Source organism: Penicillium robsamsonii (assembly GCF_028829455.1).
Source record: "Penicillium robsamsonii strain IBT 29466 chromosome Unknown utg000001l_segment0_segment0, whole genome shotgun sequence".
In the NCBI taxonomy this organism is placed as follows: domain Eukaryota; kingdom Fungi; phylum Ascomycota; class Eurotiomycetes; order Eurotiales; family Aspergillaceae; genus Penicillium; species Penicillium robsamsonii.
Window position 1 is genome coordinate 4343878 of NW_026643219.1, and position 25971 is coordinate 4369848.

A 25971-nucleotide genomic window follows, 5' to 3' on the forward strand; every position below is an offset into this window, starting at 1 on the left:
GTTTATAACCCACTTTGCGGCCCCAGACTCGGTACTGGGTGAAGGATTTTGACCCAGACCCATTACCGGCCCGTGCGGAAGACTATATAGGTCTAACTAGCGCTTTAACCTCGATGGTCCGTGATTCCCGTCGCCTAGCATTTTCATAACAGAAAAGCCCCTTCGGCAGACTTGAAGTAGTGATGTAATATCCAGCAGTCGCAATAAAGAGCTTGCCTAGCTTTTCAACGGTCACCCATCAATGATAGCGTTGCAGTTCACTTGGGAGAAAAGATCTGGAGTAATCTATTTTTAGTAATGGGAATCCTTATTTCTATATTTGGAGTCTTATAGTGATAAATAGTTAAAAAATGGTCAAAGAATCTGCCTACTGGCTCACTTGAAAGGTTTAGACCACATATCTCTAATGTGCGCACAAAAAAGAAAAAGAAAACCGTTAACCCATAGAAAACCTAGACTTCTGTCGAGTATAGCTCCGTGTTCTCTGATTGAGACTTCCTTAAAGAGCGAGGTAGTCTCGATGGCCGAGCAAGAACCTTTGACGGGTGGAAAACGCTCATTACAACCATGGCAAAGAACATAAGCATCGAATCAAAGACATACATAAATACCTCATGGCTGATGAGATACCCACTGTTGCCTTGAGCGTATTCGATCAATCGGAAAATAGACCGAATGAGAATAAGAATGCTAGCCACATAGAGCCCGGCCATGACAGCTTCCCAACTGCCTGAGCGTGATTGGCCAATAGACTTCTCAGTCGGATTATTGCGAATGCGGTAGTGGAAGATTGATGAAGCTACGATGAATACGCTGAAGAACACTAATTGTACGGCAAGACCGCCAATTGTGATATGCTCGCCAGTGGTCATCGCGCTGAGAGTCCCGCTTGCCATGATCCCGCCACCTTGATTTATAGTTAGCCTTCATTGATCAAGGATAGTGTTTGAGTGAAAGGAAATAATTACCTGCTGCTTGCATCAGGAATGCGATCACATCTCCCGTGACGAAAATTGCAGTAAGCCATTTTACTGGCACCAAACTCAAGCTCTCGGCATCCAAATGCACAACGAGACGCCCTAGGGTCATGTATATCGATGCTGCATAGAGAGGAGGAGCGAGAAGGATCATGATTGTTCCGACTGAATAGATTGGGATGTTTTCTTTGTCATTGTGGGCGAGTGCGCGGCAAATGTAACCGATAATTTGAACTAGAGCACCTGTTAGATATGCCCTGGACCGCACGGAGACCAAGGTAAAGGTTGGAAGACATTGTACCTAGGCTGGGTACTCACAGGCTCCTCCAACGACGAATATTGTAAAGTACCAGAATCGTGTACGAACGACTTGGTAAAGATGATAGGCAGTCGCGAGAACGAACAGAACAATGAAGATGATTGCTGCCACCAGAGAAGGTGTATAGCGGTAAAGTTTAAAGTCCACCCCTTGGTCCTCGTTGGAACTCATGTTGTATAGACGTCCGGTGTTGGATTAATCGACTTGGAAGTGGCACAGTGTATGGAGTGCTTTGAGGGAACTTGGAGTTGAATCGGGAGACTGGTGAGAATGTCCCAGGTTCATATAAGCATAAATTAGTTGAATAAAGAGAGTGCCATGGTTATTGAATGTAGAAATTTTTCCAGATAAGAATCGTACTCGCATTTGGGGCAGTAGGCAGTACCGATACGGGTACGGGGTACGGAGTAGACCCACCCGTATTCGCTTTCTCGGTTTTGCCGATGGTCCCTGGTGGCAACGGGGGAGATTACCAGTAGGGAGCCATGAACTAATTTTTCATGTCTGCCTATGTTAGGTTATAGAGAAACTGTCTAAGAACGTTGCCCTTGGTTCATATAATCCATATCCTTTGGTCGAGATTTCGCGTTTTCATTTGCAAGACATATAATCTCCAGGGGGAAATTTTCTTGGCAATCTGTGCACGAGATTATTAGCCATGATATTAATGACAGTTCTGTCAATGGATTACCCCATTGAGATAAATAAACCTCGGGACTATGATAATCTTAAAATTATCTTGGAAACCGTCTCGAACCAGTGGGTAACCTAATGCGAGACCCTAGGGGATCTTCCACGATTTTTGCCAGACATCAAAGGTTCCACTATATTTCGATGGACAGGCTTACAGGCTTGTCTAGTATACAACATATGCTCTACACGTGCACATATGCAGCCAACGCAGTTGGTGCTATCAGGTTCTTCGACTGTTCTTATACATGTGGTTTAATTTGTCAGCTCAGTCCCAAGCTCAACACCTCATTGGGCCATATCATGTATGTTGACAGTTGGTCTCCATTTAGAGAACTGATAAGCGCGTTGATCCTCATTATCTCGCTTTCAAAAGAGCCTCTCATATACCAAGTATCGACCAGGGTGTTTACTAGATATAGATGGGCGAGGATGACGAGCGAGTGTCCATAAAGGGAGTTACGGTCGCTTCTGTTGAGCGACACTAAGAATGCACTGGGGATCGAACAAGGCCAGGATAGAATCGCTGCCTCTTCAAAGTCTAACTGGATCTCCTTGTCTGTGGCATCTTCGGTTGCTGCACACCGCAATACGGATATAATCCGTAAATAAGTAGAGTCCAGTACGCGTACTGTCTCGTTGTGTGCATCTAGAGCCCAGTCTAAAGTCGTATGCGGTAAAGGCTGGGATGTGGGCGTGCCCGAGCAGCTAGAAAAGTCATCTAAAGGGGATTCAAGCGCATCCAAAGAAGCTTTGATGGAAGCGACTGCTTGCCGAGCTCCTTCAGCAAATTTCAATAGGCGGGGTGAGCAACGAGAAAGCCGAGACGATCCATATGATGAATCCTCCCAATAATCATCGGTATGTTGCAATATCAATATCGGCCGGAGCCGGCTGGTTTTCAAAACCTTCCATTGATCACCTATCACTGTATTCACACCTCGATTGAGGTATAACCAGTTGAGGCGTGGGGTGTCATTTGTTAAAGGGGTTGTCATGGCGCTGCTCATCCCTTCGGTTGCCCCAGTAAGAGGGTGAAGGTCCTGAACCCCGAGGAATGCAAAGGCAAATGCAACAAGAAGCAAAGACCCCGAGAAAACAGATTCAGCGTTGGAGGGAGAGATGCGGGACACTTGTTCTCTGAACCCTTCCAACCCTCTTTGATGATGTTCCATGACGGTTTCCAAGTCCACCGTATCTGAGCATTCAACAGCACTCCAGCTGGGATCGGCCTTCTGCTTAATCATGTGCATGCCCCCCAATGCCAGGAGCAGATGCATCAGATATCGACTTTTGCTCGCTAGTTCAGGTATAATCCGCTGCCAAACATTAGATCTCCTCCGGTGAGAGGTCATTTGGCTTGCAGTGTGCAGATGATAGAACTGAAGGAGCTTCAAATCATTCATATCGAGATCTCCATGCCGGTGTTGGTTGGGTGGGTTCGAGATGATCGTCGGTGCTGTTGCATTTATTGATAAGGGCCGAAGGAACTCGAGTGGACCTTCCTGAGACGGTTCGAGATAATCTGGTGATATACTGTCTATCTCCGTGTCCGCTCTCGATCTGGGCGGCTTCCTCGAAGCAACGCGTGGGGGAGGGTAGGAGCAAGGTTCGCCTCTGGAAGAACATGTGCCACAAGCGGGTTGAAGCTCGTCACACTTTGTGATATCAGAATCTGGCCGGCAAACAGACACAAGCAGGACTACGCATTAGGAGGCGTACCTTGACCCGTCGGAATTTGCATGGATAGCAGCCATTGCGGGACTTTGTGTGGCGGACGCGATGTCTTCTCACTCCGCGATTGTCTGCGCTATCGGAAGCTGAGAAAGCTACCATGTCTCGGTCCATTTTTCAGATAAAAAAAGTTCCTGGTGGTAAAAGACAGTATCCATCATGGTTGACAACATTCGCGCAAAGTTGCAGCCTATCTTGAGTGACTAACTTGGGTAAAATAAAATGCGGTGCAAGCTGATGTACGGCGGGCCACAGCAACCAGAGACGTACACACCAACCGGTCTCCACTCCCGGCCCACACAAGTTATAGGGAATTTGATGGGAAATTGTTCAACAAGGTGATGCAAACCCGTGGCAAGTTTTGAATTCATTAGGTGGTAAATCTGCCCAAACCTAGCTCGAAAATTGTGATCTAGAACATGAGGCCGTTCAAAAGCTAGGAGCATACGAAAGGAAATACCCCAAGAGGACAAATTAAGGTTTTTGTCAAGGGTTGCCATTTACTTAGTCTACATGGGCCATCGAGCTCATTTTCGGTACAGAATTTGATTTTTCTAACGGAGGTTGTTCTCTTTGCAGAGGGGCATTTAGTACAGTCCAACATGCCCTAGAGCTAAGAAGATATCAGATGTGAGAAGGTTCCTAGAGCCGCTCATCAGAAGTTCAACAGGATCACGGTCGACTTTTACGTCAAGATCAGCATTGGGCTGCGCTTGGAATGGAAATACCGAGTAAGCTACGACCCCTAGGTTATGAAGAATAAAACGACAACTAGAAATGTAGTAGACAGAAAAATGGCAGGGGAAACATTATAAAGTTTGCTACTGTTGATACCTTGAAGGGCACATCAGAACGCTTACTCGTGAAACGGAAGTATCCCGACATGCATTTGAGTATTTGCCCAGTACATCCCTGACCGCTTTTAGTATACTGTCTGCCTATTCCTACTATACACCTAGAATGCGCTAATTATCCAGGTTATTGTCCCTTTTCTGCGTGCTTCGTCCATGGTCTCCCTATTTCATCTGGCACGCCAAATCCCTGATTTAAGCTCTGAGTGTATAAGCTTAAACGATTAATTTAGATATTGAACTTTTGGCAGAATATGAGTGGGTCTCCCGATGTGAAATCTATGGCTCTCGAACCTTTTGGACCCACCCGTATTCTTATTCGACACAAACCTTGTTTGAAACTCGGCTTATTGCGAGGTTCGCCATAACTCTGCCATGTCCGGTCACAGCTGTGTTTATTCCAGGGAAATATCATCTGCACGACCAACGTTTCTCTTAACCGGAATCCCAATTCTTTGAAAATCTTATTGTCGGTGGGATTTTCTCGAAAGGTAAAATGAGAATGAGTACCTGCAATTGTGTTACCATATAATCTTTAGTGCTAGGAGGAAAGAATCTTATTCGATATATTTATACAAGATGTGTCACCATATGGGATCTTAATGTTACATTTTGCAAAAGAGCACGGAAAAGAGAAATAAAAAAGCCTCTAAAAAAAAAAAAAAAAAGGGAGCTTGCCTACGCTTGGAGCCAAGAAACAGAGAAGAAGATGGCAGGTATGACGATGAAATATCAAATCATGCTCCAGGGTAAAGTCAGTATGGTTTGACAATCGGGTCTGCCTGGTTATGAGACAACTCGTAATCCGGCATAACGTCCAAGAGTCGAGTAATTTCGGAGGGATGGGCGACATTGAAAATAATCATCGCAATGAGGATGAGCAATGAGTCAAACACATACAAGTAAATCTCATGGTGCAAAAGGTAACCCTGATTACCCTGTACGTATTCCACAAGTCGAAAGGCAGAGCGGATGAGGATCAAAGTGCTGGCTGCATATAGAATGTTGAGATGCTTGCGCCAGGGAACCTCTCCAGAGAAGCACCGGGGAATGCGATATTTGCGCAACTTTAAGTCGAAGAGAACAGCGACGACGATGAAGAAGCCAAAAAATATGATTTGGACAAAAAGGCCGGCGATGATAATGCGCTCGCCAGTCTTCATGCCGTCAAGGCTTCCGCTACTCTGAATACCACCACCTGATGCAAAGTCAGCACAATTCTTCTGTAACGCTGGTTGAATTTCGTTGACAATACATACCGGCACCTTGTAGTAGGAACGACATCACATCGCCAGTGACAAAGATTTTGGTAAGCCACTTCTTTTTCAGAATCGCATGTGATTCTGCCTGCAGCACCAGAATGATCCGCCCGAGTAGCATGTAAATTGATGCTGCCAGGAGGGCCGGAGCGAGAAGGAGACATAGCGTCTGCACTATGTATGGGCCTAGTGTCCAATCTGGACTCTGCTTACTTGACGCAGCACGCCCGATATATCCAACAATCTCAACTGTTAGCGTCAGCTCAGGTACCCGGCGTATCTAGTCAGGTAATGCATACAGAGGCCTCCTATCACAAACGGAATGAGGAACCAAGTCCGAGTTTTGACCATCTGGAATATGTGGTAGAAGGTGGTTCCCATGAAAAGAATGATAAACAGGACAGCACCACCCATGCTGGGGTTATAGCGATAGAAAGCGAAGCTTGTCTCCTCATCAGAGCGAATTGAAAACATTTCGCCGTGCATTTTGACGTGATTTGTCTTGTTATTGTGGTCAATTTGGACGACGCCCGGTCTTCCAGTATGTTGAGTGTAGATTTTCAAGTTCAAACATCTTATAGATACCAGAACACACTTCTTATAGCTATCTCATAATATTTTTAAGAACTAGTGAAAATTTATATAAATAGCCCTGATTTAAGGAGCACCTAGTTCAATACTGTGCGTTCTGTTGAAGGGGCCTGAAAACGAAAACGAGTACGGGTGGATCGGTAGAGAAGCGACAAGAAGATTCTTCTTTATGGGTGCCTGATTCTGCATGACGAAGAAAAGTCTCATGGAGAGATGTATCAATTGTTTCCATTTTATTTTCTTCAAAAAAGGATGGGCGGAATACTGGAAGCAGAGGGAAAGAGGAAGCATGAGTTTGATAGTAGAGTAGGGCGAGCTGACACTTTTAACTGTAGCCAGATACTAGTAACAAACTAGGGGCATTTTCATGGCTACTCCACATCACACTGTCCCTGATACCCTAGTCCGGTTGTCATAAATCTACCAATGCCGGTACTACTTTCGACACAGTGCCGAGAAACAAATTCCCCAGTGCACTGCAGCTCCAATACAATTTATGAAGAAAATGCCTGGTCTGGCCTATTGCATTATCTCCCACCGATGTCTGATGGTTAATTAGAAATCCCATCCCTGAAAGTAACGTCCAAGCTCTAAATGAATAAGCAACTCGGTCCTTTTAATAGACCAGCTCAGGGACAACCTGAAACAGTGCTGCTGCAATGTTAGCATTCGGCGTTCATTGTCCGTTGATCCTTGGTAATGTGATTCCACGTTAGGCACACCGGCCGCGACACTGTCTCAGAGTCGCGGTAGAATTCCTATAAAGCTTGTCCTAATTCGGCTCGGGCCTATATTTGAGCTGGTCGATGGATACTGGCTAACGGGAACGAGGTTTGAGCTCTGTGGTCGATCTTTGCAAGTAATGGACAAGAGAGTGCAAGAAATATGGGGCGCCTCGGCCGACCGTAAAGCAACGAGCCTATAGGAGAAATCACAGCAATCGCCAAGTAAACGGATCTGAAGTGCCCCCCCGGGTGATTGCTTATCAGACTGTGGGCCACTTACTAGGCAACGGAGGCCCTAGTCGCAGCGTCGTGGTAACCAGCAGTTTTGTTCATTCCAGTAGTGGCTGACGTCGATACGGTTCGAACGACTCTTACATTAAACACGGTCGGTGTCGCAAACGGCGACGATCGAGTTGAAGTCATTGAAGAGACCTTTAAAATGGTTTATGGCTTCTGTATCCTTTGTGTCCAAGTCCAGCTAAAGCGATGCTATAGGATCTCACCCTAGATAGAAAATAATGTTTGGCCTTCAAGGGGGGCCTGTTATGACATAGTGGCATTTCCAAGACGGCAGTAGGCCACTATAGCGTCGCCTGATCTGCATTCAAAGAGTCTGTCCTAAAATGCAGCTATTTAGATGGAATGACCACCTCATTTTGTGGCAGAAACACCTTTGTCATCAACACTGATGGCTTATTTCCACCACTCCTACGATGGGCTATAATGTGAAATCAAACCAAGTAAATACAGCCCTGATTTTGTCACTCAATGCCGCAAGGACTTGCTTAACCTTCTGGGTCGGCTTTTGGTACTTATCGTCTTTGCCTGGATCATCAACCCAACGAGCGACCATGTGTTGCATTTTCTTCGAAGCTTCGCCATCTTGCTCTTCTCGATTTTCAAAATGCGATCTTAACCATTCCACTCTCACATCTAGACTTGCAGTGGGCCTTTGTTAATATTCTAGTCGCACTTTGGCAATATAGCTTCAGGGCCCGCTTCCTTCCATTTGTCGGCCCGTCTTTGCATAGCTTTGGCGTCAATCCTTTTCTCATGGGAGATATCCATAATTTCATTATTTACACGAATGCCAGCCTGCTTGCTGCATGGACCTGGAAGGCCCCCAGAGGCATACAGTTACATGATATTGAAAAATGGAACATGTTTTTCAAGGGCTTCGAAATCGAAATGATGGAGATTTCGGTCGGATGCTGGTAGCATGATAGAGAGTTCACTTCGCCTAGGTGTTTTTTTTTTATCTCATTCTTCAGCCTACCCATGAATTTGGGGAAGTTCTGGAAGTCTTCCAGCTTTCCGTTGGGGTCGTCCGCTATGGGGTATTCCCAATCTAGATCTATGCCATCAAAAACATGGGTGGACATAAAAGGGATCAAAGAAGCGATGAATTTGTCTTGCTTCTCTTCGGAGGCTGTTATATCAGGGAAAACTGTTCCCTTGGCGATCATCACCCTAAGATCCTTGTCGTAGTGTTTCAGAGCAGCCAAGCGGCAACACTTTGCAGGTATCTGGATCGATCGTGGCGAATGTAAAGTTGATGTGACCATAGACGCCGACTGGAATTTACGCTCGTCGGAAATCACGGTAGGGCCGCTGAGTGGCCCATCTTTCATAGTGGCCAATGACTTTATCCATGTAGCGATGTTTAGAGCAAGTTTTATACTTACCTATTTTAGTGCTGCATTAAAATATGCCAGTTGATACCTCAAATATTAAGATATCCGGGGTATTTCATATAAATTCTTTTGTTATTCCCCAGTAGCCCTAAAGATACCCAAGTCAGCATTTGTTCACAACTTACAAAATCCGAGCAGCACAAGTTCAGTGGACAATTCTTTGATTTTGCCCATTCTCCTCCAAACCGGGATGACATTCTGATTCACATTTGCATCCTATAACACAAACGTCTTTTGCCGCAAAAGTCAGGACTATGTCCGCAGAACGAAAATTCGTTACTGAACATCAATTAACAATTTACCATTCCAATCAAATGGAGAGACAGGAACGACTACTAGCAGCCTTCTTCACAGAGATTCGTTACATTACACCCTATTTATAATTACAGTTCGCAAGACATCCGTCACCGCAGTGGTCTGGAGTTGTTCCGCAAAAGTCAGAAACTGCGCAGTAATTATTTCTTCCGTTCCGTGACTAGCTACCCTTGCCAGCACCCTATAGCACAAGGTTTACTTGCACTATAGTCCTATCCTAGGACCAGTAGTACAACTCGAATAGGATCACTAGAGGGTGACCGCTGACTATGACTTGCCCGTTAGGCCGCTTGCCATGACAATGTCAAGTGAAGGTTGAGCCTTTCGGAATACGCCGATTTATAGAGATTTATCTAGAGAACCATATGATCATATCAAGGGGAATACCACATAAAAGGTGCATATTATAACATGTGATTTGAGTTGAGGACATACTAAATGATACTAAATAAATTGTCAAACTATCAGACTGGTAACAAGACAACTCCCAAAAACAGACCCAACTTTTGTAGATTGGCGCTTAAACAGGAATTGCCAAATGCTCGTGTTGGAAGGAGATAAGGTCATCACTGGCCTCAGCACGGCCGGACCCGAACGACTTCAAGTTCCATTTGTCGACACCATCGACTCCTTCCAGATCATTTGGGAATGTGCTGAAGAGATCGTGATTAAGGCCTTCGTACTCCGAATATTCCTTTGGCCAATCTCCAAGTCGCTCAATAGCAAGTTTGAGCATATGAAGATGCTTTCGGACATGCTTCCCTTCCTCCGAATTTTCACCTGGACTGGAGGCGGACGAAGGGGATGACATGCCTGAGATGACCTCCCCGTCCATATCGCTGATAGATGCCGAGGACGGGTCAACGAACACACGCAAAGCATTCTCGTGCAGCGCGGCTGCTTTCCGATAGTATCGGTAGGCCAGCTCACGCCGGCCTTTCTGGCTTTGATAGCCTTGAGCCACCCCGGTATACATCTGTGATAGGAGCACGGTCATCTCAACGGTACTGGGATGGCGTGGTCCATGGACTCGAGCACAGTTGTAGACAAGACCCTCCGCAAGCTGGACGGCTCCAGTGTAATCGCCGATCAGATAGCGGGTAATGACCAGCATGCGCCCGAGCGCAAGTGTATACGCATGTTCAGGCTGGGATAGAGCATACGCGTCCCGGCTGTTCCAGAGGGAGGTGAGAACCCAGGCCATGGTGTGGTAATCGTGTTGCTTATCGAGAACCTTGATCAAGCTATTGATATTTTCCAGATTGAGGTTTGCGAACTCAATGTTGTGCTCTTTGAAATACCCCAGGGTATCACGCAGAATAGTCGCCGATACGCTCGACATGTAATTCTTGGCCGAGACTTCTGGGCGTACGTGGTTTTCTCGGCTGGCAATGTGAAGGCCCAGCTTAAACACCAGCTTGAGTATCGCCTGGGATGAGTAACCATGGTGGGCAGCGATGTATTTTGTGGCCGCCAATGCAAGATGACAGGCAGCCTGGTAATCTTCAGAGTGAACCAGTTGGTTCACACGGTTATAACTAGCAATGGCCACTGAACGGACAAAGTCATGCGAGGCATGAGTGCTGAAATATTTCACGACCGTCTCAATGAAGACCTTAGCCTGGTTGGGGTCAATATCCAGGCTGGCCCCCTCGGTGGCCAGGAAGAAGCTGGTATACCGATCCGCCACCTTAGTGGCAGCCGACTGATGGCCGCGAGCAAGTAGGAACGCATGCAGACGGGCTACCGTTGCCATCGTATCCTGGAGCTTCCCAGTCTTTGAGCCTAGGGCTTCCCGGAACTGTTCAAAGTAGATATACTCCGTGGTCAGGGCGGCGTAAATTTCGTTGAACGTGGTAGAGTTTTCTTCGGATTCCCGGATGCTGTATTCGAGTTGAGCCAGGAAACCAAGACCCAACCGGCCTTTTGAAGTCTGGGCAAAGTCAAATGCGCTGGTGTTCGTGGTATCCTTGGTGACAATATGATGATAAATCTCCTTTGCTAGCTCCTTGGCCTTTCCGATTTGGCCAGCTGCGATGTAGCCAGATGCAATGCTCTTGGCAGCCGCATTTAGCTTGATAGATAGTGTCTCGGTCGATAGAACTTGCATTGTTGCTTCACGTAGCAGTGAAACAGCTTCTTGTGACTTCCCTTGTTTGGTATACAGTGACACGATCTCTTCCATCTGCGACAGGGCTTCCTCGTTGGCCCATCCGTAACTGGACCGGATGGAAGACAGTTGTTGGGTGCGAATAGACAATGCCTTCTGTAGCTCCTTTGTGGACATGCTCTCCACTTGGGAGGCAGTCAAGGAGGCGCTCTGCTGCTCGTTGATAGCATCCAGGGTGGCGCGAATGTCTTGCTGGTCGATTTCAACTTCGCTAGATTTGACCTGCAAGAGCTCTTCATAGAGCCGGACAGCTTCAGCCTCGAATTGCTTGGACTCTTGGCAAATGTTCGCCAGTGTCTGGGTTGCCTGTATAGTGATCGACGCGCTCGCACCGAAGAGGCTAATGCATGATTTGCGATATTGTACCGTCACATCATGGATGGTGGTGGTGTCACTGTGAGTCGCGCGTAGACAATGAATGTAGCGTTCGTAGATGCTTTTGACAAATCCTGGTTCTCGCAATTTCAGGCTGATCTGAGGGCTCTGCAGGGTGGTGAATAACATCCGGCAGGGCTTCAACGCGTCCGCGTATCGACTTTGCTTCAAGAACTCCGTTGCAACGATCAGGAGTGGCTCGAAGGCATCCGGGTGGCAGTGCTCCGAATCCTTGCTTAAGACCTCGACAATCTGTCGATAGTAATCCACTGCAATGGGCTGCGGTGTTGTCAGCTCGGCCAGAGTCCAGAGCTTTTCTATGACAATGGGATGATCTTTGCCGAACCGCTTCGCATAGTCATGCAGTATATCCTGGTGAATATTGACGACTTTGTCGGTCTGGGATGTACGCTCGTATAGACGAAGAAGATTCACCGTGACTCGCTCCAAAGTTTGATCTCCGGATGCTGGCCGATCGCGCCGAACTGCAATATAAAGCCGATTCCGGATATCATCCTCCTTGATCGGGCGACGGCGGTAGCGATAGCAGCTGGCGAGGCGCTCTGCGAGCTCAATGCAGTACTCAACATTGTCTGAGGGCAGGACCACCTTTTCGAGTGAGGTGGCAAATATCGCTGGCCACACATCTCGCAGCACTCGTTTCAAAACCTTTGTGGCGTCATGCCACCGGTGTTGAGACATGTACATGTCAACCAGCGTTGTTGTGGCTGTGGTGGAATCCTTGTCACTGCATGCGCTATTATAAACTATTTCTTTGAGGGTGGACTCCGTCAACAGAGATTTTGTAGAAGATGAGCGCATCACTTCGCGGGAAGTGGACTGGATATGCTTTTCTGCTTCCTTGTGGGCGGCGCTCCGGCTGCTAGTACTTCGTGCGCAGTTTTTGTACACTTCGAGGGCCAAAACAGACAGTCCCACGGACTTCATGGCCTGACCTAGCTCGAGCAAGTGGGGTACCAAGCCTTCGGGGCTGGAGGTGGTCTTGTCGTACTCTTCCCAAACCCCAGCAAGGATAGAGGCTGCTTCATTGTCTCTTTTCTCGCCTTTGAGGTATTGAGCATACTCAAGCGCAGTCCGCAGCATTGAAACCTTGTGCTCAGTGGAGTGGTTGAGATGATATGCCTGGCTAGCTTGCTGCCATAGCTCAACGTATGTGCGTTCGGCGTCCGCCGAGTTACCCTCTACTCTGTGTCGCTCGGATTTGGTCGTTAGGCCCAAAGACGATGTAAGCAACTCATCCGCCTCAATCCCATCCAAATCCAGGATAGTGTTTGTCTCCGTCGTCGTGTGCCTCCGGCCGTGGAGGTGGACTAGCAAAGACTCGTCTATCTGCCGAGATCCCTTCCGCTGGGTGGTACTGTCGACAATGGAACCCTCCAAACTGGCATTGATTGCCTGCGCTTTGCGGTCTTCCTTGATGAGGTTATAATGCTCTGACAACTGCGTCAACGTAGATTTCACCATCTCACTTGTCGCTCCGTGATGGACCTTCTGGCATTCCACCAGTAGCTGGAGCATTTCGACGCGCCGGGTCATAATTTCAGTCTTCGACTCGGTGATTTGATTGACCGTGGCCTCTAGGAATAGCTGGGTCATCTTCAAAGTGATGAGATGGCGCACAGACAGCACCTTGTCGCTGATTTTGGCCGCCTCGTAGAAGATCTGACTGCTCTCAATAGGCACGCTGTCACAGATCTGTCGGTGGAATAGGGCCTGGGAGATGATTGCCTGCAAAGTGGCTGGGTGATGATTGTTCAATATTTGTCGGTACAGGGCGGTCTGGATCTTATGAATGGACCGCAGCAATGGAGTCGCCTTGCTTGCCCACACAGTCATCTCCAGGAGTGGTACAAAGGAGCTGGTAGGGAATACAGATCGCAAAGTCTTACTCGCGATGGTGACCTGTTGGCTGTTGGTGCATCCGAACGCAATCTTGGCATAACCTGTCCAGTAGCGAAGCGCGAAGTCCAACAAAGGATGCTTCTCCAATAGATGTTCCGTCGCCCGCCCATTCAGCGGTTCCAAGGATGGCTCATGGCTGTCGTTTGCAGTCTGCTTTATGTACAGCAGCAGTCTCTTTGCAAAATCCACATGCCTGTCCTTGATTGCAGGTAGGAATTTACCTTTTGATAAGATATCGAGGATACCGGTGCGCACCTGTACGTGGCTAAAATAGACCAAGTTGTTGTGGAAGAAGACAAGCGAGGCGACCGGTTTCAAGATATTACGGATGTCAACGTCACGATATTCGGCGACAGTGGCCTTGTCAGGCTGTGTGGGAAGAAGAGCAGCGAGTTCCCGCTGGGAGAGGGGGCGGTTCGCGGTAGCCAACCATACCAGGATCTTCTTTGTATCCTCATCTAGCTTGGACTGTAAGGTGTGGGAGATGAAATCGGAGATCGTGTATCCTGCTTGGACGATACTTTCTACGGACTTGGAAAGGGCGGCCTCGTTCGACTGGTGCTCATCACAGACACGCTTGGCGGCCAACTTTGCCCAAAGGAAGGAGCCGTCGGATGCTTCCGTGATCCGAGCCACTGTGATCTCTTTGTCCTCGCTAGACATGCTGTTATATGCATCGCTCTGGCGAAGCTCTGTGCGAGTGACCGCGGCAATGTCGTCGAAGATTAGACTCATCGTGACACGCACCACGGTCTGAGAGATGGCCGAGTCCACTGCCTGAGATCCGAGTATGATCAGCTTCACACTAGGGGTCTTGGATGCGGCCTCTTGGAGTCGGTGCGACAGGGCTCTCTCCCCACATCTAGCCTCATCAATGCCGTCGATGACTAGGACTAGCTCTCTGGCGGAGGCTCCACTAGTCTGGAGAGCACGCCCCAGCGCATTCCATAGCAGATCGTCGTACGACTCTTCGTCTACCGTCCACTTGCTCTGGTTGTAGGCATCAGCTAATATTTGATACAACTGCATGTTGCCAATGCGTTTATTGAACATTTGCGACATGATCATCTTGGCGACCGCGCTCGGGGTCGTGTTGGCGGGAATCCGACCATCTGTCATAACTGGTTAAAGGAGTGAATATGTGGGTTAAGGGCAGCACGACTGACTGATAGGTGCCAATATGGACATATACCTCGTCCCGCTGACAGAAAACTGCAGATAATCGTTGATCACAGTCGACAAAACTGTCCTGCCGGAGCCCGGTTTGCCGGTGATGGAAAGAATCTGCTGTTCGCCTTTCAAGAAACGCATCAGATATGGCTTCACCCACATGCAAGTGGCCTCCTCGCGCTCCTGAGCAGAGGGAGTCGTGGCTTCAGTGATTTGAGTAACTACCGGGTCTTCGGGCTGCAACCAGTCTTTCAGGGTATTGATGCGGACAGCTATGTTGGTATTGTAAGAATGGTCCATATAGCTTTTGGTGCTGCGAAGCTACTATACCTTTATCGCCATCAAGACCCTCTCGGGTCAATTGATGACGCCACATAAGTTGTGAAACGTGCTCACAACGACCACGAAAATTGTCGATTGGACCAGGGAAGCTGCTATAGACATCGACTGATACCGATTCCGAGGCAAGCAGCGACCGATGGAAGTGCGTAGCCACACAGACGACGAGAGTGACCAGATCAGCTAACGCAAGAATGAGTTGATCCTTGATATCCGAAGAGACCACAAAGAGTTCTGCACGATCGAGCAGGTTGCCCAGACCAGCAGAGCAGCGGTAGAAAAACCCAAATAGGTCCATAAGGGCGGAAGCGTTTTCCTCGCCCAGCTGCGCGTTTACTGTCAGTGAAACGACTTGAATGGGCTTGAATCCGGGACTTTTACTCACCTCAAGCAGGCTCGCACAGTAGCCGTAGGATAATTGGGACGCGAGATGGCTGTCCCCCGCAAATTGCTCGATTTCTAAATCAAAGGAATGCACACGCTCGATAAACAAGGCTGCCCAAACAAGAGCCTTATCGTAGGCGCTCCCTTCGGGCGGTAGCTTCCTCATCCTCTCGCACCGAATCCACTCTAACAGGCTAGCATAGTCGATATTAGACACCCGGGAGGGCGGAAGGTCGTCGCTGCCCCGACGCGCAAGCGAGTTGACCACATCGGCGAGCGTGGTGTTTCCTCCACTAAGCTTCCTAGTGGTTTGCTGGTATTGATGACTAATTGTCTGATCCCTGGTCCCTGCCGCGTGCTGCTCTGGCATATTCGTCGCCGGCGGCAGACTGAAAGGGGCAGTGGAGGCCAGGGATAGACCATGGGGCGCTGCCATGTCGTGTGGGGGGGGGGGGGGGGGGGGGGGGGTTTTGCTTATAACAAAGGCTTATAACAAAGATATTAGATATTACGGCAATAATTCTCAGGCTCAATTAGATGCTGAGAAAGATCATTGAGTCCAGTCCGGAGAAGGAGCTTGTCTTCTTTGTACCCTCATTCCCCCATCTTCTGTCTCCATGCCTATCCCTACATAGTCCACGACGTCAAGATGAAGCCGATGCAACTTAACATAGTCGCCGACCCAAGTCAAGAGCTATAGTATGTCCATGGGAAGGTCGTCTTTTTCGCCTTTTCGCCACTGATAATGGCATATGACGTATGGATCACTTGGAGCCTTTCGGCCAATTAAATTGCAGAACGCGAATAAAACGTAAGATTAAGGTTTTGATTTACGGGACGATGTGGATCTTCCCGCCATTACCTAATTTTCTATGTTGCACAATCGACGCGACCAGCAATAACGAACCATGGGACCATATGCTGTATGAACTTGATTTGTACGTGTAATATTTCCCGAGCTCAGCTCAGCCAAATTAAACAGGATCCCAAGGGCCATAGATCTTTCCTTCGCTATCCCTTTTCCCTCCCATCACAGGTTACAGTTCTACGTATCAAGATATATTCAGCGCAAAGTTTCAGGCGTTTCGCCTGTGATAGTGACAAAACTTCATGGGTAGGGGGGGGGAACTGAGGATGTTAATAGAAGCCACTAGTTAGCGGGACAAGATATGGACCAGCATGCTGGGTGATATATATATCTTGTGGTCGGTGACTCGATTTTGGACGGCTTATACGTAAGAAATACGTAAAAGAACATGTAAGTCAATCAGTTGTGTTCATCAATTGTCGCTAGCCTTTGTGAAAAATCCTAGTATGGAATTAGACATGCCGTCCACCCACCCACCCTAAGACAAATAAAACTTCATTTATTTGACGTATGGAAGAAATCATCAAAGTTAATCTTACAAGTCAACAGTGGCGACAATTCTCGCTTCGTTACATATTAGGGTTTAGTTCTCTTTGACTGTCCAGATACGTCACTCCTCGAAAACAGGAGGTGAAAGCTCTCATTTCCGCAAACGCCAATTGTGTATTTTGGCGTTGCTCAACAAACCAAATTTATGGCCACATCACTGAAAGTCTGTAACTGATAATATCTCTAAGCTATGGTATTTTAGTTCATAGATTCATACTAATTAGTATTATTAACCCGCTACATTTAAACCTAAAGGCCTCATCAGCCGTGATTACTAGCGTTTGGCCCTCCCGGACTTCAGTCCATGAATCGCCGCTTGACCTGAGTTTGACACGCAGAATGCCTTCTTGAACACAAAAGCAGTGGTCCATTGTGGGGAAGCGTAGCTATCGCCCTAGGGGTGTTGACTTGTATACCTTGGATGATTCAATACTGGCAATGGAGAACTTGCCGCTGCACTGCGATGAGAGAATGAAGAGTCGCGCGCGGTGAGAAGAAGATTCGCAGTTTCTCGAACGGTAGACAGCTAGGGCTACTCGACGATCATCTCTAGACACATTCCATTTTGGAAGCGACTGCTCTTCGATTTGTGTTAATTTATGTGAATTTGCGCGTGTAGTGAGTGCTTCATTCAGTATGGCCGAAGAGGCGGTCGCGTAAAGTTGTATGCGGTATATCGAAGCTGCACGTCACTTGGCGAATTGAAGAGATTTCTTTATTCTTAACAGCACTCTCAAAATGAATGCTATGTATGTGATCTCCATTTATTGAGCAATTGAGTTCCCGTTCATTAAACTTTATCTAAACCAACGCTATTTGAGAGAGTTGGCTAACTTTTGATCCACATCGTGCTCGCAAGGAATGCGATACATGAATTTGAAGTAGTTCAAGTACGCAATTCCTGTATATGTGACAGGAATATATCTGGCACCACGCCGAATCCACCACATTGCACACTTGGCTGCCCAATCCGCAGAGAGTACAGCGGATCCCATGGATGACTGAAACGAAGAAGGGACGATATGGCGGTAAATCATATCAGGGTCATCGAAAAAGGAGCGAGCATGCGGCAGGAATTTTCGTTTCGACTGAGAGTAACGTTGAAGTGTTGCAATTCCCCACGATGGATGAAGCTCAGCCTCGCTGCCAAGGTACCATACCTCCGGGAGCGTGAGACAGGCAGGGTTGGCCAATCTGCATTGCTTAAATAATTTGATAAGTCGGATAGTCGAATCGCAATTTGCTTCAATTGCATCCTGGCCCTTCGAGCCGTGGGCCAGGATTAAAACATCACAATTCGACAGCGCAGGAATAGCTTTCTCGAATTGACGATGATTCCAATCGATGCCAAATTTCAATTTGTCAACGCAGCGCACCCCTTCTTCACGCTGGAGCTGTGTTGTAATTGCCCGACCAAATGCTCCACTTCCTCCAGTGAGGACAAAGCGCTTATGCTTATAGCAGTAGGCAGTACCCCATATCCAGTCGAAGAGTTTGACGAATGAACCAATGTAACGATCCGGATAGATATGATGGAGTGAGTGGAATTCTGGGCCCGCGAATATCCAGTTAGGGTCCATCGGAACGGTCTTATATGTGAGATGATTTGAGTCGCGCCCCTCTGTAAGAATGACAAAAGAGGATCTCAGGATTTCAAAGGCAACAGCCAACCAAAGATGGTTTCTCGTAACACACACGAGGCTGTAGGGCATCACCAAACTAGCAATGATATACCCAAGTAGAGTTCCAAATATATGAAATGCGAGTTCAAGTGGCAAGGCTTGGAATTGGTTCTCCCGAAGATACTTTTTCTCAAACTTCAAATGTCGTGTGAAGTAGAGGTGGTGGAACTGATGGATGCGTGCTAGGCGTCGAAGAAGGGGATGGGACGATTTGGTGCAACTGTGGAGTTTGTGATGGATAATATCGAAAAAGAGAGAACCTGTGCAAAGCAGGTAAAAAGATGACAGCAGGGAAGGAGTCAAATCATGCCACAACAGCCGGAGGCAATAAACTGCCGAGCCGGCAAGTGTATAAACCGCGTGCACGTCGACTAAGGTGTTCATCTCCAGAATGGGGTTGCAAGATACAAATGAAAAGCGCAACAGAGTAGCTCTGTGTGGCAGTCTTAAGTATGAACATGCCTGTTCGCCTCGTTTCGATATATGCTAAGGTTTGCTTTATTCTTCTAATTATAAATAGCTCGCAACCGCTTGAATACCCACATATGATCCGATACCATTCGCTATGTCTTACATTCAAACCCTTATTGCCGTTTCAAAGAGACACGAGAATTCCGATCTACATAAATAGCATTGAACGGGTCACCTGGAGAAAATTCGGCAAAACGTAAAATAGGCAACAACTTACTCCTCTAGTACTACGATGGCAATACTGTCAAAAGCCCTAACAAGACCAAGATAAATTTACACGATGGAGGATAGACAGGCAAGATGAAGACATAACGGAAAGGAATCATAACCTGAAGTGATACATGTTTGTTGATCAGACTTCCCTGACGATTGTTTGCCAGACTGAGCGTTTGTTGCTAGCAGGGTGTAAAGACCCTGTTCTTGATAGATTGAATAGCAGGGTTTTCCTCCTTCCTCCCTCTCCCTTCGTAGCCCCACAATGTTCTTTCGCGCAAACTATCGACAAGATCAACACAGTCTGTGACGGTACCTAGCCAGTTTCGGTCTCACCTTTAAACGACATGTCAAATTTTTATGGATGCTTTCTCAAGAAAAGAAAATGAGAAAACTCGTCGGTCTGGTGGCCCTCTCGTTTACGGTCTTCGTTATACATGGTCTCAGCAACGCGGACCACTATTTATCTGCCAAGCCACTGTAGAATCTATAAACATAGTCAAAGGATGCACTGCTAGTAACCTCGAGCCTCTCGACCATTCTACCGACAGGGTACAAAGCTTCATATACTCATGTGGTGATACGTAATAGTTTGTGTTGGGAGTAAAAAGGGAGCCCCTGGCTTGGAAATCTTGAGACTGCCTTCGGCCGCAATGCCCATTTTTTCTACACCTTTACGGTATTAATGATTCAGAATCGTCCCGGGGCGGAAGTTAACAGTATTTCTAACATCCGAACCACGTGGCGACCTCGGGACAATTTGCAACTCGGGATTCCTACGTCTTTACCGGGTCCGGTGGGCGGACTAGACTTACTAAACTAACATCCGGTGGGCATCATACATGCTCCAATCTAAAATGTCCAATCCCTCTGATCGAATCGATGCTAGATCAAAATTGAAATCAACTTTTAATAACTACAGGTATTCGCTATTCTGTACTGTAACCGGGCTTCGATGACCCTTCAATAAACCATTCTTATTACCAGGCCTTCCAAAGAACTGAAGCATTCTCGCTATTCGGTGTCTTTTCTAATGGGTGATCAATTCCTTCTGGAGGTCCTGGATGTACGGTAATTTTTACCTTTGTTTGCTACTCCACTAGGATTTGCTTTTGTGGTTTTTACTTTATTTCTTGATGGACTGGAGTATTTGTCGATATCTTCGTTTTGATGTTATGTCACTTAGGGTAACGGCTTAATGCCTAGTCTTCGAAATGGTGATTACTCATTTATATCAGTCAGGAATTCGGATCTAGCGTGACAAACCAGCCCCGGTCCATACTCGTGCTGCGGCATGCCTATGTAATGCGAATGAAGTCTCGGACCTGGTGTCTCCTGGAGCCGCTTTCGGTCCGAAACCTCTTAGGTCAAACCTCCGATCAGCCTCTCCATAGATCATGTTGGGTGACGTCAATGTTCAATCCCACCAGCGATTACCAATAAAATGCCATTAACCTCTCATCCCACCAACAACTTTTATCAGAATACAGTCAATGCAATATAAAATATTACACCACCCTCTGCTTGATTTACTTATTGAGGTCTAAACTGACAATCCAATTCACAGTACAGTCACTTCGATCTATTTCCCATTCTTCACCATGTGCTTCACAACAACAGACGACGGCCAGGAAATATACTTTCGAGCTCAAGGGGATGTAGGTCCCATCCTTGTATTCGTGTCCGGCTACTTCGGTGTCGATAATATCTGGCAACCCTTGATCGCGAGTCTGTCCTCGCAGTACCGTTGCATCTCCTACGACAACCGAGGTTACGGACGCTCTTCGAAACCTACGTCGCCCGAAAGCTATTCCATTCCCCGTCATGCCGCTGACCTCCACACGGTGCTGCAAGCCTGTAATGTCGCCAATCGCGTGGTACTAGTGACCCATTCTATGGGCTGCAACATCGCCGCAGCCTTCAGCCTCACTCATCCGGATCTTGTCGCTGGTATCGTCTACTCGGCCGGTTACTATGATGGTGAGCGTATTCAGAAGTTTTTATCTCTGCAGCTGCTCAGCTCCGGTGTGGAGACCCCAAGCCAATGCGTCGCCTTTTACACCAATATGGGGTTGGACGAAGCCACGGCCTTGGAAGCGGCCAAATGGCCCGCTCATGGTCGTCGGAATAACGCCCAGGCCCTCATGACCTTTACAATGGACAGTGATCGGTATTCCAGGATCAAGGTTCCTGCGCTGGCGTTGGTGGGAGAGAAGGACATGGCTACTCCAGAGGAATTGATGACTCCAATTGCGCAGGAGATGCCATTGTGCAGGCTGGAAGTGCTCCGGGGTGTACAACATTTTCCACCGACCGAGGCCCCGGGCGAAGTGGAACGTTTGGTGCAAGAATTCTTGGGAAAACTGTCTCTATGAAGGCCGCATTTTATGATTGTGGGATGTGTTGACATTCATGTATTGCAATGGACACTATTATGAACGTCTCGATGTCTTCGGCATTGATCCTTCATGCCAGATGGTTGATTCGGATCATGTCTGTATTTCTTCCTAATGCATCTCTCCCCCTTCTATTCCTTGGTGCCAACATGCCGTGTATCTAAAACACATATGGAGATAATGCATGTATTCAACCTCAGTCCGGGTTATGAAGATGGCCTACAGCGCGGTTAGGGTTATGTCTTGGCCACATGCTCGTTCAATTGAGCCAAAGGACCACACAGAGTGAAAAAGTAAAATGAATATAATTTATTCCCTACTCATTGCCAGATGCTTCGCTTTGTTATAATCTCTGATACTAGAACGCGAGTTTTGCCAACTGTCAACGCCAGTCTTGGGGATATCTCGGGTTCCTTGACAGTTTTGAGAATGGTTGCACCAACAAGGGCAGAGCCTCAACAGGATGGCAGGATGGATCGGAGGCAAAGTCGATTCCCTCCTGCCATTTTAGCGTTAGTTTGCTCTCAGATGTTGAAATTATAATAAATGAAGGTTTGACTCCGTTGAATTCAGGGATACTCTACGCCGTAATTCCTGAGGGCAACGTCCAATCACTCCCATTCTTGACCACTGACTTAATGATTGCTTGGGAAAGTATGTGAAGGAGGAAAATAAGTTCTAAACACCAAGTCTCTGACCAACGAATGTGTCGTCAATCCAGCATGGCCAGGAATGACGAAGAGTGTAGCGTCAACCACCTGCGTTTCTTGCAAGCCAGTATCAACTATATCACCCTGGTGAGCGCTCTGCGCCTAGTTGTCATCCAAGCGTATGAACTCCATAAATAAATTCTCTATGGAGATCATATCCAAATCTTCAAAATTAGTTGGTAGAGTGTTGGTGAAAAAATAGTCCTCTGGGCCCTGCAATGTTTTATCACTCAAATTCTCGAAAGTAGTTCTTACACGCTCCGAGTGTGGCTGCCACTTTCTTTTTCGTTTAGCACAATTTGGCCGGGGCTCTTTAATTGGATGCGCATCAAAAAGTGCCACCGGAGATGTAGGTTGTCAACATACTTCCTTTCTTCGGATGAGGGCTGAAGGTCCGCTGACCCTGAGTATTCTTTAATGTGATTCAAAAGAGTTGGTTTTGCAACTTATTATCGAAATCTCTTGTCTAGCCTTTTGGTTTTATGGCCTAGGAAGAATCGATAGAAGCCTAGAGCAATAAGTGTGGAGCGGAAGGTTAAGAGACTATATCGTGGGTTGAGGCTGTCTAGATATTATTTGCAATGATTCTTCTGGGAAGCTTCATCAAGGAATAGTTTAGCGCAAAGATAACAAAATTAAATAAAGCTACGCTATACGCGTCACTAGGCGCGCTTTTCGTTCTTATATCGCTACTGGTATTGTGTAATATCTGAAGATTTCTTCCATACTGTAGTATATACTTGGGTCTCCCTTAGAGTAGAATCTTATGATCGTATCAACCTCTTAATCTATAATTATCTTCAGGTACACTTACTCTAGTATAGATTTATTATATAATAGATAACGGCTTTCCCTAGGGGCTATACTGGGTAGACTTCCGTAAAGGTCGTATGAACCCGAGGAACAAATGGTCTCAACATATTTGCTATTGTTCAACCTTTATCGGGCTATAAATAGATAGCCCTAAGTGTATAATTGTCTAACAAGAATCGTCACCCAAAGGCTACTCGACAAAATCAGCCGTAATACACCAAATGATTCGACAAAAGCAAAAGCAAAATGAGACACAAAGTACAAACGCAGGGGATCAATCTCAAAATCCTTGAGACAACCATATATTCTGCGCCATGATTGTAAGGCGCTCTTTTGTAATTTCAAGATCCCTCTCCTGGTTACCAATCGGCTGCCGTCGGAAAAACAACTCGAATGGGATCACTAGAGGGTGACCGCTGAGTACGACCTGTCCATTATCACCCCTTGTCATCATAATGCTCTGTTTTTCCTCGATCCCTCTGTGGTGTGTAGAATTTCTGGTGACGCGGTTGTCGGCCTTTTGCCAGTTGTTCAGTGTCAGAGCGGGCTTTTTTTTATCGATCCGAAGTGTTAGTGTTACATTAGCACACCCTTGGTCGGGGTTCAGCCAGAACGACACGTCAGATTCCAGCTTCTTCTCTGACTCTGAGTAGCCGACTTCTGAGGTGACGGTTGGCTTGTCGGGATAGCCGGCCGGCGGGGTATGAAGCCCCCAGCCGTGGTCTCCAATTTTGCCTTTGCCATGATTGTTCTCATCTGCACCACGGATCAGGGCACCATGGAAACGTTTGACATGATCGAGATGTCCTATATGATCCAACGCCTTATCGATGGCGGTGTTGATCTCTCCGATGGCATTGGCATGAATAGCAGAAGCCATCTTAACTAAAAGGAGTTGGTTGTTGATGTCAAAAGAATCGATATATGAATCAAGTGTCGGTGAATCAATGAAATCGGTTCGAATAGAATTGGTATCAATTGTGAATAGTACAAGACCGTCTGCGGATTGCTGAGACCTGGGTCCTCTGCCACTGCTATGTTTCTGGTTTTTTGGGGAGTAATCGGTGTGTTGTAAAATATTGCTGTTAAGGTGTTGGATATTCCTAGACTTTTTGAATTGATTAACATCTTGAGACCCGCAAGTCAAAGAATCCATCAGACGATCAAATTCAAGATTGATAATATTGTGGAATTCCTGTATCCCCGTATATTTATATATTGGGATGGATGAAGGCAGACTCTCCAAGAAGGTGCCGCCGTGAAATTGGGGACGCGAAACATTTTCGAACGACATATATGTAGATATAAAGATCCTTGAATGGGGCCAAAGGAGTATATATCAATCGAAAAGATGGAAATTGAGATGAAGGGGAGTTGATGGGGTAATGCATGGGTTGGTTCATCATGAGCGCATTAAACACGGGGAGACTGCCCCCACGACCTTTTTAGGTACTTACCAGTCCAATTCAATTGCAGTTCTCTTTGACAGATATTTGACCCAAGACCATAGGGCTTTAGTGGAAGATCAACAAGTGCTTGATATCGCTATTAGAGATGAATTCGTCGCTCTACGTAATGGAAAGTGTTCAATCCAGGAAGCTACCTCCTGCTAACTACATATGAATAGGTCCTGGAAGGCGCCCAGGCCATCTGCCTGTCCTTCCACGTCGTGAAGAAAGCTTCATATTATCCTTACGTCTTGTCACCGTTTAGTTCTCATTAATGATTTACCGTGGTCTCTGAAGTGTGCATTGTATTATAGAACTATGACAGTTGGCCATGAAATCACTGATAAAGTATGATAGAGAAGAATATGACAATAAGAGAAAGTACTGGATTACTGAACTGAATCGAATAGAACGAGCAGACAATCAGGTAAAACAAGATCGTATGGATTGGTTCAGATGTCACACTGGCAGTCTGGTTTAACGTCCGGCCATAGGCGAAGCCAAAAATTAAAATTACCTCATCTCTTCGAGAACACGAACACCCTCCACTAGACCTGAGACCATGAGTACCTCCTTAAAAATTGGATCCTTTTGCAATTCTATCATCAAACTTCTCGCATGTGTTTTATCTGTCGCCAGGAACGCGCACGTTGACCCCGAGCCACACATGAGACTCGTAACAGCACCAGCAGCCTTTCCTGCGCTTAATGCAATCGCAATATGTTTTTATTGAAGTGGCAAACTTCTATGACTCCTTGGTTCAATCTCATGCTGGCCCAGTTTCAGCGACCGACGCTGCCAGTAATATTACGACGGGATATTACCAAGGCACCGCACTGGATCTTGGGTGTGGGACTGGCACTGTCGGCTACCGTCTGAAATTACATCCGGCGAACAAAATTACGGAAATTGTAGGAGTCGAGATATCCAAGAAATCATTGGATATCTGCCACCAAACCAATTTGTATACCGAGCTCGTTCATAAGAGGATGGAAGTATACCTGGCCGAAAGAACACAAAGGGTCGACCACATATTCTGTATGTCGGCACTACAGCATCTTTCCATGGAGGAGCTTGACTTTGTAATCGCCCAACGTTTCCAGCTTGCCAATCAATATATCACTCTGGTGACTGATGCAACTGGATTAGTCCCAAATAGGCCCCTTGGTTTGACGGACAAGATCACAAGGTTCTCAACAGATCATTCCGAAAGTGTGAGAACTTTCGAAATCCCCCATGGATGGTCAGCCTTGCGAAAATGTTGTCCAGGTAATCAACATTTGCACTTCTCTTTCCAACAAAAGG

General features: G+C 46.9%; 7 protein-coding genes across 7 annotated transcripts; 1 reads left to right on the plus strand and 6 right to left on the minus strand.

Moving 5' to 3' along the window:
* Positions 1 to 452: 452 nt before the first annotated feature.
* N7447_001708 (RTA1 domain-containing protein) lies at positions 453 to 1467 on the minus strand (the record flags this gene model as incomplete). The annotated part of the gene is made up of 3 exons (XM_057225984.1): positions 453 to 907; positions 969 to 1211; positions 1296 to 1467. 3 exons carry the CDS (start codon positions 1465 to 1467, stop codon positions 453 to 455), a joined length of 870 nt encoding a protein of 289 aa, XP_057090000.1.
* Positions 1468 to 5326: 3859 nt separating this feature from the next.
* Positions 5327 to 6316, minus strand: N7447_001709 (RTA1 domain-containing protein; the record flags this gene model as incomplete). Its single annotated transcript, XM_057225985.1, has 3 exons — positions 5327 to 5769; positions 5831 to 6079; positions 6130 to 6316. The coding sequence occupies 3 exons, from the start codon at positions 6314 to 6316 to the stop codon at positions 5327 to 5329; spliced, it is 879 nt and encodes a 292-aa protein (XP_057090001.1).
* A 1967-nt stretch (positions 6317 to 8283) lies between these two features.
* Positions 8284 to 8777, minus strand: N7447_001710 (Chitinase II; the record flags this gene model as incomplete). Its single annotated transcript, XM_057225986.1, has 2 exons — positions 8284 to 8357; positions 8423 to 8777. 2 exons carry the CDS (start codon positions 8775 to 8777, stop codon positions 8284 to 8286), a joined length of 429 nt encoding a protein of 142 aa, XP_057090002.1.
* Positions 8778 to 9675: 898 nt separating this feature from the next.
* On the minus strand, positions 9676 to 15952 carry N7447_001711 (NACHT domain protein; the record flags this gene model as incomplete). The annotated part of the gene is made up of 4 exons (XM_057225987.1): positions 9676 to 14735; positions 14790 to 15065; positions 15124 to 15457; positions 15518 to 15952. The coding sequence occupies 4 exons, from the start codon at positions 15950 to 15952 to the stop codon at positions 9676 to 9678; spliced, it is 6105 nt and encodes a 2034-aa protein (XP_057090003.1).
* Positions 15953 to 17745: 1793 nt separating this feature from the next.
* N7447_001712 (uncharacterized protein) lies at positions 17746 to 18513 on the minus strand (the record flags this gene model as incomplete). The annotated part of the gene is made up of 1 exon (XM_057225988.1): positions 17746 to 18513. The coding sequence occupies one exon, from the start codon at positions 18511 to 18513 to the stop codon at positions 17746 to 17748; it is 768 nt and encodes a 255-aa protein (XP_057090004.1).
* A 2387-nt stretch (positions 18514 to 20900) lies between these two features.
* N7447_001713 (alpha/beta fold hydrolase) lies at positions 20901 to 21674 on the plus strand (the record flags this gene model as incomplete). The annotated part of the gene is made up of 1 exon (XM_057225989.1): positions 20901 to 21674. One exon carries the CDS (start codon positions 20901 to 20903, stop codon positions 21672 to 21674), a length of 774 nt encoding a protein of 257 aa, XP_057090005.1.
* A 1824-nt stretch (positions 21675 to 23498) lies between these two features.
* Positions 23499 to 24098, minus strand: N7447_001714 (uncharacterized protein; the record flags this gene model as incomplete). The annotated part of the gene is made up of 1 exon (XM_057225990.1): positions 23499 to 24098. One exon carries the CDS (start codon positions 24096 to 24098, stop codon positions 23499 to 23501), a length of 600 nt encoding a protein of 199 aa, XP_057090006.1.
* Between the last annotated feature and the right edge of the window lie 1873 nt (positions 24099 to 25971).